Below are 14,968 nucleotides of genomic sequence, written 5' to 3' on the forward strand. Positions count from 1 at the left end.
ACGGCCTTGATCAAACCACTGCTGCACTCTAATTTATTGGCAAGGAGGATCTTGATCATGTCCAGCCGACCTGCAGAGAAACAGGTTCGAACAACTTCCTCCCAGATGGATTCAGCAATCAATTTTCTATCACACTGTAGCGCTTTTTCCAGTGCTTCTACGTTGTTGCTTCTGACGATCAACAGTAAACTTTCAGCTGAAAATGCTACGTCGGATTGGGTTTGAAAGAAGTGATCGAGCTTTGAGCTATCCATTGTGATCAGCGGATTGCAGAACACTTTTCCGTTCGTAGAGTAGCCCACACTGAGGTTGAGAATGTTCTCAGCATAATCTTCGTAATCCTCTAGTAGAATTAGCATTGTATCAAAATTCTCATTATCTGCCAGGTATTTCAGGACAGCTCCTATGCAGGGAGCTATGAGATCTGGTTGTAGTGCTTTAAATTGATCGATTGCTTCCGTTATGTCCAGGTAATCAAATTGCTCTAAATTTAGCAGGAGATTTGTCGTTATTTCGCCTCGAGTGATGATCCGACTGTAAACAAGATCGTTCGTACTTAATTCCACAACTGCCGGATCAATTTGTCCCGCATTGAACGTTTCATGGGCTAATATTTCCGCAATCGAGTATGCTCGATGGATAAGAAATCTTCCTGGGGCATGATAGAATCTACCCCATTTGTCAGCTTTCATCTGCAGAAAATCATTGACCACGGCTTCATCACAGTACCGATATGCTTGAAGAAGCTGCGTTTGTATCCCAATCCACTCGAAACCTTTCTCTTCAACCGTCACAAATCCTTGCAGATCAAAATCCTGAGCTTTTGAGAAAATTTTCAGCCCGTCCGAGTCGAATGCTAGTACAAATCCATTCACAAGGCCTCTGGTTACATCCGACACTGTTAACAAGTTGTACGAAATCGAATCATGTGCCAGATAGTTGCGATACGTTTTGCCCCAAATCATCGGGAGCGATCGTTTAAGAGTGCTGAAATTATCACCGAAGTGTTTTGTTTTGATCAGTATTTCCATAGCCTGCATCTGCCAGTACTCCAAGGCAAGACGAAACTTTAACGGAATCTTCATGTAGTTTACGCAGAAGCTCTCAAACGTTTCACAGTGGTTCTCTACAAAAACGTTCCGGATTTGTTGAATGATTCTCTTGAATTCATGTTCCAACAGGGTTTCATCCTCTCTTCGAATTCTTGCCAGGATCAATTTGAAGTCCCGGTTCCGATCTTTGAACTCAGCGGACTCTTTTGGCCCCGTGAAGTGTTCTTTGAGCGACTTTGTGATTGCTTGAGCTTTACTGTCGAGACCGAAGATGTTCTGGTAATAGCCACCGGTGAGATTATCATGCAACTGAGACTTTAATTTTTCCAGCGTTTCGTTACCGTCCGTGGATTCGGCAATGAAGTTGGTAAAGATCTTGCACGTTTCCTCCTGGCATATCCATTGATCGGAATATGTGTGATCAAGCTCGATCCGTTGATGGATGTAGCTTTGCATATGAATCGCAGTTTCAGTGAAAAAGTCTATCGATTCCATCGATTCGTTGGTTAGCCATTTGGAAGCAATCTTCTCGAATAAATCCTTGCTGCTATAGGTTTGCAGTTTTGAATCAAGCATGACATGGATTGATCGAATAGAGGCGTTTGCAAAAGCTGCAATTTGTATCATATGCATGTGCCTTTCCGCCTCTTTGTGAGCTTTGTTTAGTTCTTGCACCGCCTCTAGCTTTTGAAAGTAGCTTTCATAGGAACCTTTGATCAGATCTGGATTTGAGTGGGTATTCAGATCCAGTACATACTTGTAGTACTCCAAGTAGCGGAAAATAGCGCTGAGAGCAAATTTTTGGTTGATGTGCATTTTATGGCTTCCAGCATAACGCACCAGTGCACGAAGCTCCTCGATCGTTGTTGCTCGTCTCATCAATCCAAACAAGTTCTGGGTACAGTCGTGGAAAATGTAAACACTAAAAATCAAACTTGATATCGCAATCACCATCATGTACTGCTTCATATGTCGATAGTAGAACATTTGGTCAAATTCACGCGTATACAAGTTGGACAGGGGATATCCATGGCTGGAAAGATCTCTGAACTTAGAATTGAGCCACAGTGAGTCTTGAAAACAGTTTTTCAAAATTTTGTTTAGCTTCTTTGGGAAGTTTGGCGAATCAAGAGTATTTTTTGTGGCTTCTCCGAAAATTTGCACGAACCTTTTGAAGGCAGCCATCGTCGTTGAAGCTTTCGAACGTTTGAAATCCTGCTCTGTAAACTCATCCAACTTGACCGGAACGTTCTGAACAAGTTTCATAACCGATCGAATTTGCTTTAGTTTGCGGTAGGTTTTAATTAATTTCTTCAACACATGTCTTTTTGATGTGCATTTTTTATTCTTCTTAACGTTCTTCAAATCCTCTGAAACGGCACACAAGAACTGCTTCAAATTTCGTTGATTTATTATCGTCTTGTATAGAAAATCTCCCGGGCAATTGTTTGTGCTTGTCACGAAAATAGCCAAGCAGAAGATTGTCTCTTTCAGTGGTAGTTCCTTCAATGCCTTGTGATCCTTGATGAAGAACAATTCGTTATGAATCATGCGAATACGAAACACGACCTCGTTGTCTACACTCAAGAAATCAAACCACTGCTCTCGCTTCCGCAGTTCATCAATCCACCCAACCGCCAGATCAATCGAATCCGTCCACTTTCGCCCGACGATATTCACTTGCTTGGCATTCAGATTTCCGCAAAAACGACGCAACCCGAACGAGGCAAACAGACGCAACAGATACATGTACATGTCATCGGCGATGGATACCTGTTTGATAACCAACTCGTGCAGAGCATTCGAACAGCGCAAAAACACATCCCTCTCGGTACATAGCTTGAGCGATTGTAGCAATGCAAGTACCGGCACTTCTCCACTGCGAATGATTCGGTAAAACACATTGGCCGGGTCCGATTGGTTCCATTCGTGCCGCATTAGGTCCTCAGCTAGCTCCATTTGATTTGCTTCCAAAACTCCAAAGATGTCACTTAGCGCCATGACGGTTCGTTTGAATACAACTATTTGCAATGAATGTGCAATTGCTACTGACTGCAATGCATAGGCATCATTCCATCAACTACTCTCCCGGAGACTTAGTCATACGGGTGTTCCCCGTCTGACGGTTTGGTGTGGCACATGTTCACACACGATGGAAGAGTTTGTATTTGGATGCGATGCAATATTATGTTTGAATGTAGATTCTTTGCGGCTTCGCAGTATGTTGGTACTAATATAAGCTTGTGTGGCTGTTCACAAACTACGTAGAAAGTTTAGGGGGAAGGGTTGACAACTATCCACGGCCCATACAAATTAAAATTTTTTTTTTACGGACTATTGTCTACGGAGGGGGGGGGGGGTTCGAGAATCCAAAAAAAAAAAACTGTCTACGTAGTTAATGAACAGTCCCTGTTGGGTGATTAATATAAAATTAAATTCAACAGTGAGCATGCATAAGGGCGTAGACGGGATGATCGATTCTCTTCATCGATTTTCTCTTTGCATTGGTTCAGCTAAGCGAAACAACGAGAAACGTTAAATCTAGTAAGTTATTAACAAAAGAGAAAATCGACGAAGTGAATCGATCATCGCGTTTACGCCCTTAGGCATGCTCACTGTCGAATTGACCCGATATGCACACTTGCGTACATGGCTTATCAAGTAGAACTGTTCATAAAGAAGCCATCGGTATAACAATATGATTCTAAAATTGTTCAAAATGTCATTTTTTTTACTTAAAATTGGTCGGAAGTCAGTCAAAGTGGACTAAGTAGCAACATTTATACAAAATGAGGTAATTATAGTTTTGCTGCACAGTGATCCAGGATGGGAATTCAGTAAGACAAAATCACAGTGCTTTTATATTAAGTTTTGGAGGTTAAGTGTCTTCCTTGAACTCTTACAGCATAAAAAAATCCTTTATTGGACCGTTTTTGAAATGCTCAAGGTATTGAAATAAAAAAAAACTTTTTTTTTATAATAAAGTCGCATGTTTTTTCGTAAAGTTGTAGTTGCGATCATTTTAATCTAGTTTGCTGAAGAAACATTTTTTCTATCTCTTAACGATCTTATTTCTCAAATAGCTCTCAAATTTTAAAAACTCCCAAAGTCAATTAAGAAAAAGTTCCCCTAAAACGAAACGTTAAGATGTTTCTTCAGCAAAGTAGCATGAAATCATTTCAGCTACAACTTTACTGAAAAACATGCATCTTTATTTTCAAAAGTTAAATAAGCAGTTTTTCTATATAAACAATTTGAAAACCACCATAATCTAAAAAAATCCAAAACATATAAAAGCAAAGTTCGCACAGGACATCAATCCTCTAAAACTTAAGACAAAGGCATTATGACTTTTGCTTCGTTAAATCATAAATTATAGGAGATATCAATTTACTTTTCTTGATAAAAATGTGTACTTCAACCATTCCTCTGCTAGAGTTGGTGTGTAATGAGTCACGCCAAGAGTGAAGCCAAGTCCACCTATCGAACTGTCAAACCAGCTACCTATCGTACAAAGTAAACAAACATTACGATGCTATGAAAGGTCCACGAAAGGTATTGCAATAAAATATAAAATATAATCGAAGAAATGATAGTAAACACGCAGTGAGCATTCAATTGTCATGGGATATGTTTGGTTATGATCAGTAATGAGAATTTCTACTATTTTTTGTTAAGATAATGTGACAAAATCACTGATTTAATGATTTACTGCAGCCGCTATTATTTTTTCTCGATAGAAGTCATTTGAAGTTGATGTAGAAGTCCTCTGTTGCCAAGTTAAAAGAATGGGAATCTTTCGAAAACCGTGATGCGAGTTCAACTGTTTTTCTCTTGGCGTGACTCATTATACACCGACTCTATCCTCTGCCAAGAAGGATGGTTGCTGAAGCCACCACCATTGGTGGTGTCAGCACTGTACCCTACAGTTTTTATGTTATGTTTATATGTGCATTGACGACACGTATGTGTTAAAAAAATATTACGTGAATAGTCATTATTGAAACTTAAACTTTTCATGGTTAGCTTGTCTAATTTAAAAATAATATAATAAATATTTAATTCCTACAAGAACGCGCTTGTTGAACATTTATCACGATTATTTTGCCGCGTAACAAATCAAACATCTATGCGGACGGAGCATAATTTCTCAATGTTAACATCAGCTGTCTTAGATTGGCAGATAATCGAGCCAAAGAACCAACAACTGTGGCTTCAAGCAAAATGATCCTGGATGACGTTTTTGCCACCGGAGTGACTTCAACAAGCTCTACAAATCATCTCAAGATGACTTTAAATTTAAAAAAAAGTTAGAGCAAAAAACTGGAATTTTCAGGCTCACCTAAGTCAATTCTGCAAAATTGCTGCAAAATAAGAAAGATATGAGATGGAAAAAACGTTCCATCAGCAAAGTAACTTGAAATCAGGCTTCCAGTGCGCGCGCTACCGTATGCGAGACGCAATACGAATAGTCTCATAATCATAGCAGTCTCATGCGCAAGAGATTTGTAGCACTCTGTTTCTCTCTCTTCAGTTTTGTCGCATCTCACATTCTCATAAAGTCTGTGTGTCGCACTGTTTTGTAAGCACAGCACATTTCCGGATGTATGCGTTTCATGAGAACGAGTATCATGCGACATCGCGTGGCGAAGCTCATGCGCTTTTCTCAATGAGACGTCGCTAAGCGACGTCTCAATACGACATTGAAATAACAAACTATACTGGAAGACCAACTCGTGTTCTTGATGTGGGAAAAGTGTTGTTTTGTTTTGAAAACGATGGAAAGCGACGTAGCTACTACACTCTTATCGAACCTGTAGAAGAGGTGTCAGATGTCTATGACCAACAAAGTTTTTCTAGCGGCAATTTTCGTTGACTAAAGCATAAACTTGAAAAATAGCCCATCCATAACGAACGAAGGAAGAGATGTGGCTTTGGTCAGCGAAATGTACAATCAAGTTGTGGTTTATTTGCTCGTTAATATGCTTTCTTTTCAATTTCACCGAGGGTCCACGGTACTAACACTAGGACTTTTTGGAAATCTGTTGACGCAAATTGATCTTTTCAATTCAGCATCATGATGGCTGGTATGAACTATCCTGTGAGCACTAACACATCTGAAGAATTCAGATGCTGCCGTAGTAAGTTTTGTTCATTGACAGGTGTTCAATACAATTCCTGAAGCAATACAAGTTCCGTAATACAGATATGACACAACTTTTTCCTAAATTTATTACATTAACCTTAATCCAGCATTTTGTACCAACGTACACTGCGGTGCAAAGTTGATCGGACAAAGGTATTTTTATACAAACTAGCCAAGTTTAACATGTTGTAAATGTATTCTGTTATGATCAATTGAGCTGAAATTTTGACGCAAAACTACAAATATGTTGAATTTCACGTGTAAGAAATACCTAATATTTTGAAGCACCTGCTGGAAGGTGACAACAAAATTAAAATTTGTGCATCGCTGATCGGAAAAAGGTCAATGGATAAGCAAGTTTTTAGTCAAAATTTCAGCTCAATTGATCATAACAGAACAAATTTACAGCATGTTAAACTTGGTTAATTTTTAAGTGTAGATTTGTGTGTATGTCATGAGAAGTCACCACCAACGTTTTTGCAGCAAAGTACACTTCTGCGTTGAAAATAATCCCATAAAATATTGTTCACTCAAGCCAGACAAAATACAAATATTAATCTTCAGAGTTACATCATTACTAGCGTGTTGATATGATCGGTCAAGTCAGACCGAACTGTGACATTTTTTTTTGATTTCGAGAAAAATGAATTAAAAGTTGGCTGTTCAATGTTGTGTCTTATGTAATGGGACAAATCTTTCGACCGTTTTCGCTTGCTACTCTAATTTTTCAAATCTGGCTGAAAAAGTGAAATGTAGCTGAGGGAATTCTTGATCTTATGATATCATTAACTCATTTTTTTGTTTTTATTTACATTCAAAATCGTCCATTTATTTTTTTACTGGTCTGAGTAAAAGTATTCTGAGGGATTTTTTTAGCGCGGCAGTCTAATTTGGTGCAAATGCGCAATAGCTTGTTTATTTTTCCGCCAAATGGGCTGAAAGCTTCAGAGGCTTAAAAAAAAAGTATTTTAGAAGATTTCCGCATAAGGACTTGTTGAAGGACAAATAGCTCCAGAGATATTTATTCCGGAATTATTTGGGGTGCTAACATGCTAACGGTATCCCAACTACCGTAAGGTTGCCATCCACCGCTCACGTAGTCTTCCTTTACCTTCCTTTAGAATCCTTTCGACAAGCAATTGCGTCTTCCTAGGAGCATGAATGGTGATCTTACGGTGTTTCCAGTATATCTCTGGAACCATGTGTTGAGCCTGCTTGAATCTTTACTAGAAGATATTTCTGGAACCATCTAAAAACTTCACCCCATTTCAAAAGCCACATGTGAAAAGGGCACACAAGCCTTCTGTGCCTTCTCTCGTCACCCGACATCACATATGATGGGACCGCGAGAGTCAAGGCATGCGAAACAGCGCACGGCGATGGCGCCCTGAGAGAGCGCATTGAGATGTTTCAATGAAACAGTCGCATGTGACTGAATACATGCGTCGCATTGAGAGAGCAATGCGATGAGACAAAAAAAAAATTGAAACGCTCGAATTTGTTGAGAGCGTGTAGCTTGTCGCGCGCATCGTTCTGGTCTCTCTTTTGTACAATTAATGTAGCACACCATGGATTTGAGAGTCATGCGACGCTCCGTCTCACAGCTCGCTGTCGCATTTGTGTACGCGTGAGATTTCCGGAAGCCTGCTTGAAATAATCTCAGCTTCAACTTTTTGCAGAGCGTGCGTCATTATTTTCAAAAAATAGGAACTTAATTAATCTTCGACAATCATTTGAGGACCACCCTAATCCCACTAGCACAAGCACACGAACACAGATGTAAACACCCTATTACGAAAATAACAATCAGTATGAAGTAGTTTTGACACAATGCAAGCATTCCAATCATACTGAAAACCCAAAATGATAGTCAGCTTGCAAATTCAGGAGCACCTAAAACAGGGTTGCCAATAACAATCAGTTGCTTAACGCAAAACGCCCACATTCATCAGAATTCATCAGGAACCAGTTGCAGACAACTGTTAACAAAATGCTGATGTCCATGTTTGCTAGCAAGTAGCTCATCTGCACTACCCAAGTAACACCAATTCATATAATTATGTAGTAAGTATGAGTAAACTTCTTTACAACCAAATCCAGCCATGCAAAGGTTACATAAACTGTTATAGAACATGTGTGTTGCTAGGGTAATGAACCAGCACTAATGTAAACCGGGCATATGGCGTGTTTACACTTGTCCTGGTGTGCTAGTGTTCTAAAACTGTACTAAAAAGTAGTCAGCATAAGATTTCAGGAGCAACTGAAATTCGTGCTAGTTGGTTGAGCTGATTTATCTAGTGAAAACTTGTGCTGATTCATGTGCTGGTGAGTCTGCCGTTCGCAAACCCATGGTTATTCACAGTGTTCGGAGTTTTGTCCCTGCAAAATTCACTAGCGCAAAAATCACCGATGAGTTTTCAGGTTCAAAAATTCATTGCTCTATATTTTGGCGATATTCATTGTAATTATCTACTGTTGTTTTTGCATCACTGGATGAAAAACTAACACAACATGCATAAGTATGCTATCAATTGACGTTTGAGCGATTTTGACGATTTTTAACCTGGAATAATATGTTTTGCGTTGGGAGTATGAGTGCGTGAAAATGCATGAGAATCTGAAGGGAGAGATATGTTTGCATTGACGTAGCTAGAAAATTTGACTGAAGAGGACCTAGGTGGGGCCTGTGGCATTACTTTGTTTTGTTAAACTACGGTTAACTAGAAACTCTTAAACTGCTATTCAATCAAAAGGCGTCAAGGCTATTTGTTATTTGATCTTCCTGTAGGATAAATTTCAATTTCGTCAAATAATATAACCAATTATGGCGAGGCTTGCTTTTATTTTAATGGTGAAACACTAAATTTAATTATATTTATTTCTAAACAATCTCATAAGGTTTTTAAGGATCTCAAACTTAAGAAAATTTTCTTGTTAGATAAAGAAATTGGGTTGTTAGCGGAATGCTTAAATAAAACAGCAAAAAGGTTATCTTTCATTTAATTCTACTTTATTAATTTTGGTATCCACGACAGATACGTATTTCGACTACAATGTGCAGTCTTCATCAGTGTCATTCCCACTAAAGAACTTATCAAGATCAACCCCCTTAAGTACTCATCCTAGTACGTGAATATTAAAAAAAAAAATGAATTGATAATTTTAACATTTTTTCTTTGTTGCACCTAGTCGAACATTAAACAAAATCGACCAAATGTTTTTCAATGCAGAAAAATACCAAATAATTAAAAAATTCAGCTCCGACCAGCTTTCAATCTTTTCGACTTCAAAATAATATCGTAATCAAAGATCTTGAAAAACTTACCTCGGTTCAGTTGGAGAGAAAAAAATCTTCGAGATTGGAACTAAAACAACATTTGGATTTTGAAATTTCGAATCTCAGTCATAGAAAAATCATGAAAAAATAGGTTATAATTTAAATTTCTTTCAGACTTTTAAGATAGTGGAAATGGCTCTAATGTCTGCTAACTAAATCAACTTTATCTAGATGAGCGCGTCAATGGGACGGTACTACTTCTTCTTCTTATTCGCATTTCAAGCTTATTGCTTAGCGCATATTAGCTTATTGCGTGCTCTCAACTTAGTGTTCTAAATGCACTTCCACAGTTATTAATTGAGAGCTTTCGATGCCAATACCAATGCATGAATTTGTATATTGTGTGGCAAGCACAATGATACTCTATGCCCAGGGAAGTCGAGAAAATTTCCAACCCGAAAGATTCCCTCGACCGGACCGGGAATCGAACCCGCCGCCTCCGGCTAATGGGACGGTACTAATGGATATTGAAAATTTAGCCGATTGTTGAATTTATGTATGGGCCCAAATTAGGGGCATTTATGATGACATTACATCCATTTCCCTTTATTAACAGCCAGTGATTCCACATTTTCGGATTTTGGAACACGAAAATAGATGGGATCCTCTTGTATATTTTGATACCGTAAGGTTCTGAAACAAATTAGTTAGCTCAAAAAATAGTTAATTTTTGAAACTATTTTTGATGCTACAAACTGGTTAAATTACCTACCGATATCAAAATAAACATGGTTGTCCTTTCTTTTTTCTTGTACAAAAATCAGGCAAAATGGCATCGCTGTTAACAGGTGAGGCGGTGTGAATTTTTAGGCTTTTTTGTTCGCCTACTGTTTAACTGGATGACGGAGTTTGACATGGTTTAATGTCAATTCACTTAGCCTCACATTGGTTGGCCAACATAGGATCAAAATAAAATAAAATGAAGGAGTCGTTAGTTGGACTGTAGCCCATCTAAATTGAAGTCAAAAGCCATTTCTGACAGTTCTAATTACTTTTTCAACTCATATGTCATATGTACGCGTCCAGCTAGATAAAATTGATAAATAGCAGATTTTAAGCGATGGGCCCAATCTTAGATGCATAGACCAACATTAGAGCCATTTCCCATATCACATTCGACTCAAACGCTTATTTTTTACACTCCTGCTCGGACATCAGCAAATATTTTCGTTGTCCAAAGGGAGGCGATTTTGAGAGAGCGTTTTTTTTTTACGGTTTAGATGGGAGAGGATAATGAATAATCGTTAAATAATGAGAGATGAAAATACTGCCGGTGCTCAGTTCTGCAAATAACAGCTTGAGTGATGCGTAGATTATTTTGCAGTTGAGCGAGAATTTCAATCTCTGGAAAAAAAAATATGGTGCCGTGACCAGGATACTGGTGTCCCTTTCCCGACCGCGTGAAGTCGTCAGTGGAACCTCACTTCGACGCTATTGTGCCCGCATTAGAGTGGCCCAAATCAGCTCGTACCCACTGGAAAAAATGTTCCCGGATCGTGATTTTGAAAACAAAAGGCCTCATTCTAAGAGGTACAAGGTGAGTACCTCTCCTCTACGTCCATCATCGCGGTGCTTCTTGGGTCTATTTTTGACCATTTTAGCCTTATTGCTTGTGCCGTGTTTACGAGATGTCTGACGAAAAACGGATCAAGATGAAGGAGGCTAGAAGAAGGAATGCCATCGAACGGATCAATCGATTAGATCAGTTTCTCACCGACTACGTTCCCGAGCAGCATCAGCATGAAGTTTCCCATGGATTGGATCGTCTGGAGAAGGTGTGGGACGTATTCGAGACCCTGCAGGAAGAATGTGAAGATCTGGATGACTCCGAAGAATCTTTGGAAAACAACTTGGAGCTGAGAGCAAAGGTAGAAGAAGTTTATTTCCGTGTGAAGGCAGGCCTAGCCACGAAGTTGCCGCCATTCCTGCTGTTGCTGGTCCATCTACCGCACCTGCTGCTCCAACCACCCTCGCCAATATAAAGCTGCCGACGATATCGCTGCCAGAGTTCGATGGCGATTTCAACAACTGGCTGACATTTCACGATACGTTTCTGTCGATGATACATTCGTCCACGGAGATATCGCAGGTGCAGAAGTTCCATTACCTCCGGGCTGCCCTGAAGGGAGAGGCAGCCAACTTGATCCAGTCGATAACGATAACGGCAAGTAATTACGCTGTCGCGTGGGAGACGTTAATCAATCGTTACTCGAACAAGGCCATTCTCCGAAAAAAAAAACACATCCGAGCCCTGCTCAAGTACCCGAAGATCCAGAGTAACACCGTGGAAGCGCTTCATCGAATTGTGGACGAGTTTCAGCGCCACACCATAGTTCTGGAACAACTTGGTGAGCCAGTCGAGCAGTTTAGTTCAATCCTCATCGAGTTGCTCGAGGACAAGTTGGACGACGCTTCGCTTACAGCATGGGAAGAATCGATCGCAACGGAGGAACACCCTACGTACTCCAAAATGGTCGAGTTTCTGCAGAAGCGAGCGCGCGTACTTGAGACGATTTCTATCAACCGACCGCAGCATGTTAATCCCAAGTCCGTTAATCATCCTTCAGCTCCGAAGAAATCAAACCAGCCCCGATTCAGCGCAAATGCAGCAACTGAAATTGCAGCAAAATCGTTCCCGATGTGCCCTGCTTGTGAGAGGCAGAAACATTCCATTTTCGATTGCTCCGTTTTCAACGGTCTGGACTCGAAAGGTCGTATGAAGGTGGTTACGGACAAGAAACTTTGCAGCAACTGCGTCCGTAGTGATCACTTTGCCCGCAACTGTCGCTCGAAGTATTCATGCAAGCATTGCTCGAAGCGACATCATTCGATGATCCATCCGGGGCCATACGAGCTCAACTTGCCAACCACCAATGAAAATTCAGTATCTGAACTTGCCAATCCAGGTTCTTCCACTATGCTTGCCGCCGTTTCCGCTGTTCCCGTAAACGAACCCCCGTCCTCGATGGCAGTGGCTCAATCAACCAGTGTTCTCCTGACCACCGTAGTCTTGCTGGTAGTAGATGCGTACGGTCAAGAGCACATCGCCCGTGTCTTGTTGGATACTGGATCCCAACCGAATGCGATTAGCGAGCGTCTTTGTCAGCAACTTCACCTTAACCGTAGGTCTGTTAACGTGCCGATCGCTGGCGTAGATGGGACCGTTACGAACGCCAAGCATGAAGTATCTGCCGAGGTTCGATCACGTGTGTCCGACTTTCGTGAGGTGATTGATTTCCTGGTATTGCGGAAAGTGACCAGCGACACTCCATCCGTACCGTTCAACGCATCTGAACTGAAGCTTTCCAACGATCTTCCACTGGCGGATCCCGACTTTGGCACACCTCGTAGGGTGGACATGATCATTGGAGCTGCTCACTTCTTTTCCTTTTTGCGGAATGGACGGTTCCGCCTCCCAAGTCTCCTATTCGTCGAAACCGTGTTTGGGTGGATTGCCTCTGGAAAGATCGATGAGTCCAGCGGTAATTACCATCAGCCAATAGCAACTTGTCATGTGGCGACAGTTGTACCGGTTGATGAACTGCTGCAGCGATTTTGGCAGATCGAGGAAGTAAGCGGCTCAAATTACTCCGTAGACGAGCAGAATTGCGAGGATTTCTATCAGCAGACAGTTTCCCGAGATCCTACCGGACGATATATCGTTCGGATACCCAAACATCCCCAATGTGACCAGATGATTGGGGAATCTAGAGCCATGGCAATGCGGCGTCTACAGTGGTTGGACAAGAGGCTGCAAAAGGATGATGAAATGAAGGCTCAGTATTACGCGTTCATGGAAGAATATATCAGTCTCGGCCATATGGTTCTCGATCCCCATGACGATAATAATGGATCAACCAATTGCTACCTCCCGCACCATCCCGTGGTGAAACAATCGAGCACGACGACCAAGGTTTGAGTTGTGTTCGATGGCTCAGCGAAAACTAGCACCGGACATTCTCTCAACGATGCGCTGCTAGTTGGGCCAGTTGTTCAGGACGACATTCTGGACATTCATCTTCGTTTTCGGATGATCAAGATCGCAGTAGTGGCGGATGCGGAGAAGATGTACCGGCAGGTATTGATGCACCATACAGATCGGCCATTGCAGAAGATTCTGTGGCCACCCAGTAGCAGCGGAACCGTTCAAGCTTATGAGCTGTGCACCGTTACGTATGGACTCGCGCCGTCTCCGTTTCTAGCCACGAGAACTCTGTTGCAGTTAGCTGAAGATCATGGAAGTCAATATCCGAAGGCAAGTAAGGCACTGAGGAAGAATGTGTACGTGGACGACTTCATTACCGGTGACAACACAATCGATTGAGCAATCCAATTGCGCACGGAGTTGATGCAGCTTCTGCAGAAGGGTGGTTTTCTTTTGCGGAAGTGGTGCTCGAATTCGCTGCAGGTATTGGATGGTCTTCCTCCAGAGCTTCTCGGCACTCAATCTTCCATCAAGTTCAGCCCCGAAGAGACCATCAAAACACTCGGCATCAGTTGGGAACCTGAGGCAGACGTTTTCAAGTTCGATACGTCAATCATCGTCAACAACGTAGGAAGCAATTGAAAGTGAAAGTTGTTTTTCTTTGCTATTCCCGAAAAGTGCGTTTTTCCCGAGTTTTTCCCCGATTCTTACCCGTCGCGCGTTAGTTTCCAGTCGTGTGTGATTCCGTTGCTGATTGGAAGAAAGGCAAGTGAGTCTCCCCTATTGGAGGGCACCAACCTGCTGCAACTGGAGGAGCCTATCCTAAACTTCGTTTCGCCTGTATATTCTGCTGTTGCCGCTGCCGCTGCCCGTGGAAGCTAATCGCTTTTACATCACCTGTAAGGAATAGAGAAGAAGAGAAACCCGTCCCGGTACATATAAACCCGAAGCCCGTCCCGCAAAATTTCCTGGTGAGTCAACCCGTTGCCCATCATTTTACCAACAGTTCATGTTATACGAATTTTGCAAGATTTCAAGAGTTCATGGTTTTAGATATTTCATAAGCTCTTTTTCACTTTTTTCTTTTTAAATCGGGTAAGCAGGTGAATTGGATGTAATGTCGGCCTAAATGCCCCTAATTTTGGCTCAAACATAAATTTTGCAATCGAGTAAATTTTTAATAGCGCCAAAAATATCCATTAGTACCGTCCCAATGACGCGTTCATCTAGATAAGATTGATAAATAACAGATTTTTAGCGATGGGATCAAGCATAGGTTAACATTAGAGCCATTTAACCTATATATTGAGATATTTGGGGTTTTAATTTAGTTTCAATTTTTTACTTAAAGTAAAATGTTAAAAATGTTTTAAAATAAAAATGAAGAAAGACATTATTTTTCTCTTCAACTTTGGTCAGACGTCATTTCAATCAGAAATGCCATTTCCGTGATTTAATTTTTTGAAAATTTTAAGGATGCCATTTTGAAAATAAAACATGATATAAAA

General features: G+C 40.9%; 1 protein-coding gene across 1 annotated transcript; it reads left to right on the top strand.

Annotated features, from left to right (window-relative positions):
* Positions 1 to 11,594: 11,594 nt before the first annotated feature.
* On the top strand, positions 11,595 to 13,454 carry LOC135701213 (uncharacterized). The gene has a single exon (XM_065221980.1). It carries the CDS (start codon positions 11,595 to 11,597, stop codon positions 13,452 to 13,454), a length of 1,860 nt encoding a protein of 619 aa, XP_065078052.1.
* The last annotated feature ends 1,514 nt before the right edge of the window (positions 13,455 to 14,968 follow it).

Source organism: Ochlerotatus camptorhynchus, unplaced genomic scaffold (assembly GCF_037179485.1).
Source record: "Ochlerotatus camptorhynchus isolate MF236.1 unplaced genomic scaffold, CSIRO-AGI_Acam_v1.1 ptg000014l, whole genome shotgun sequence".
NCBI classification, from domain to species: Eukaryota; Metazoa; Arthropoda; class Insecta; order Diptera; family Culicidae; genus Ochlerotatus; species Ochlerotatus camptorhynchus.

Coding starts and splice junctions, on each gene's coding strand:
- LOC135701213 (XM_065221980.1), top strand. CDS start 11,595: ATGATACATTCGTCCACGGAGATATCGCAGGTGCAGAAGTTCCATTAC.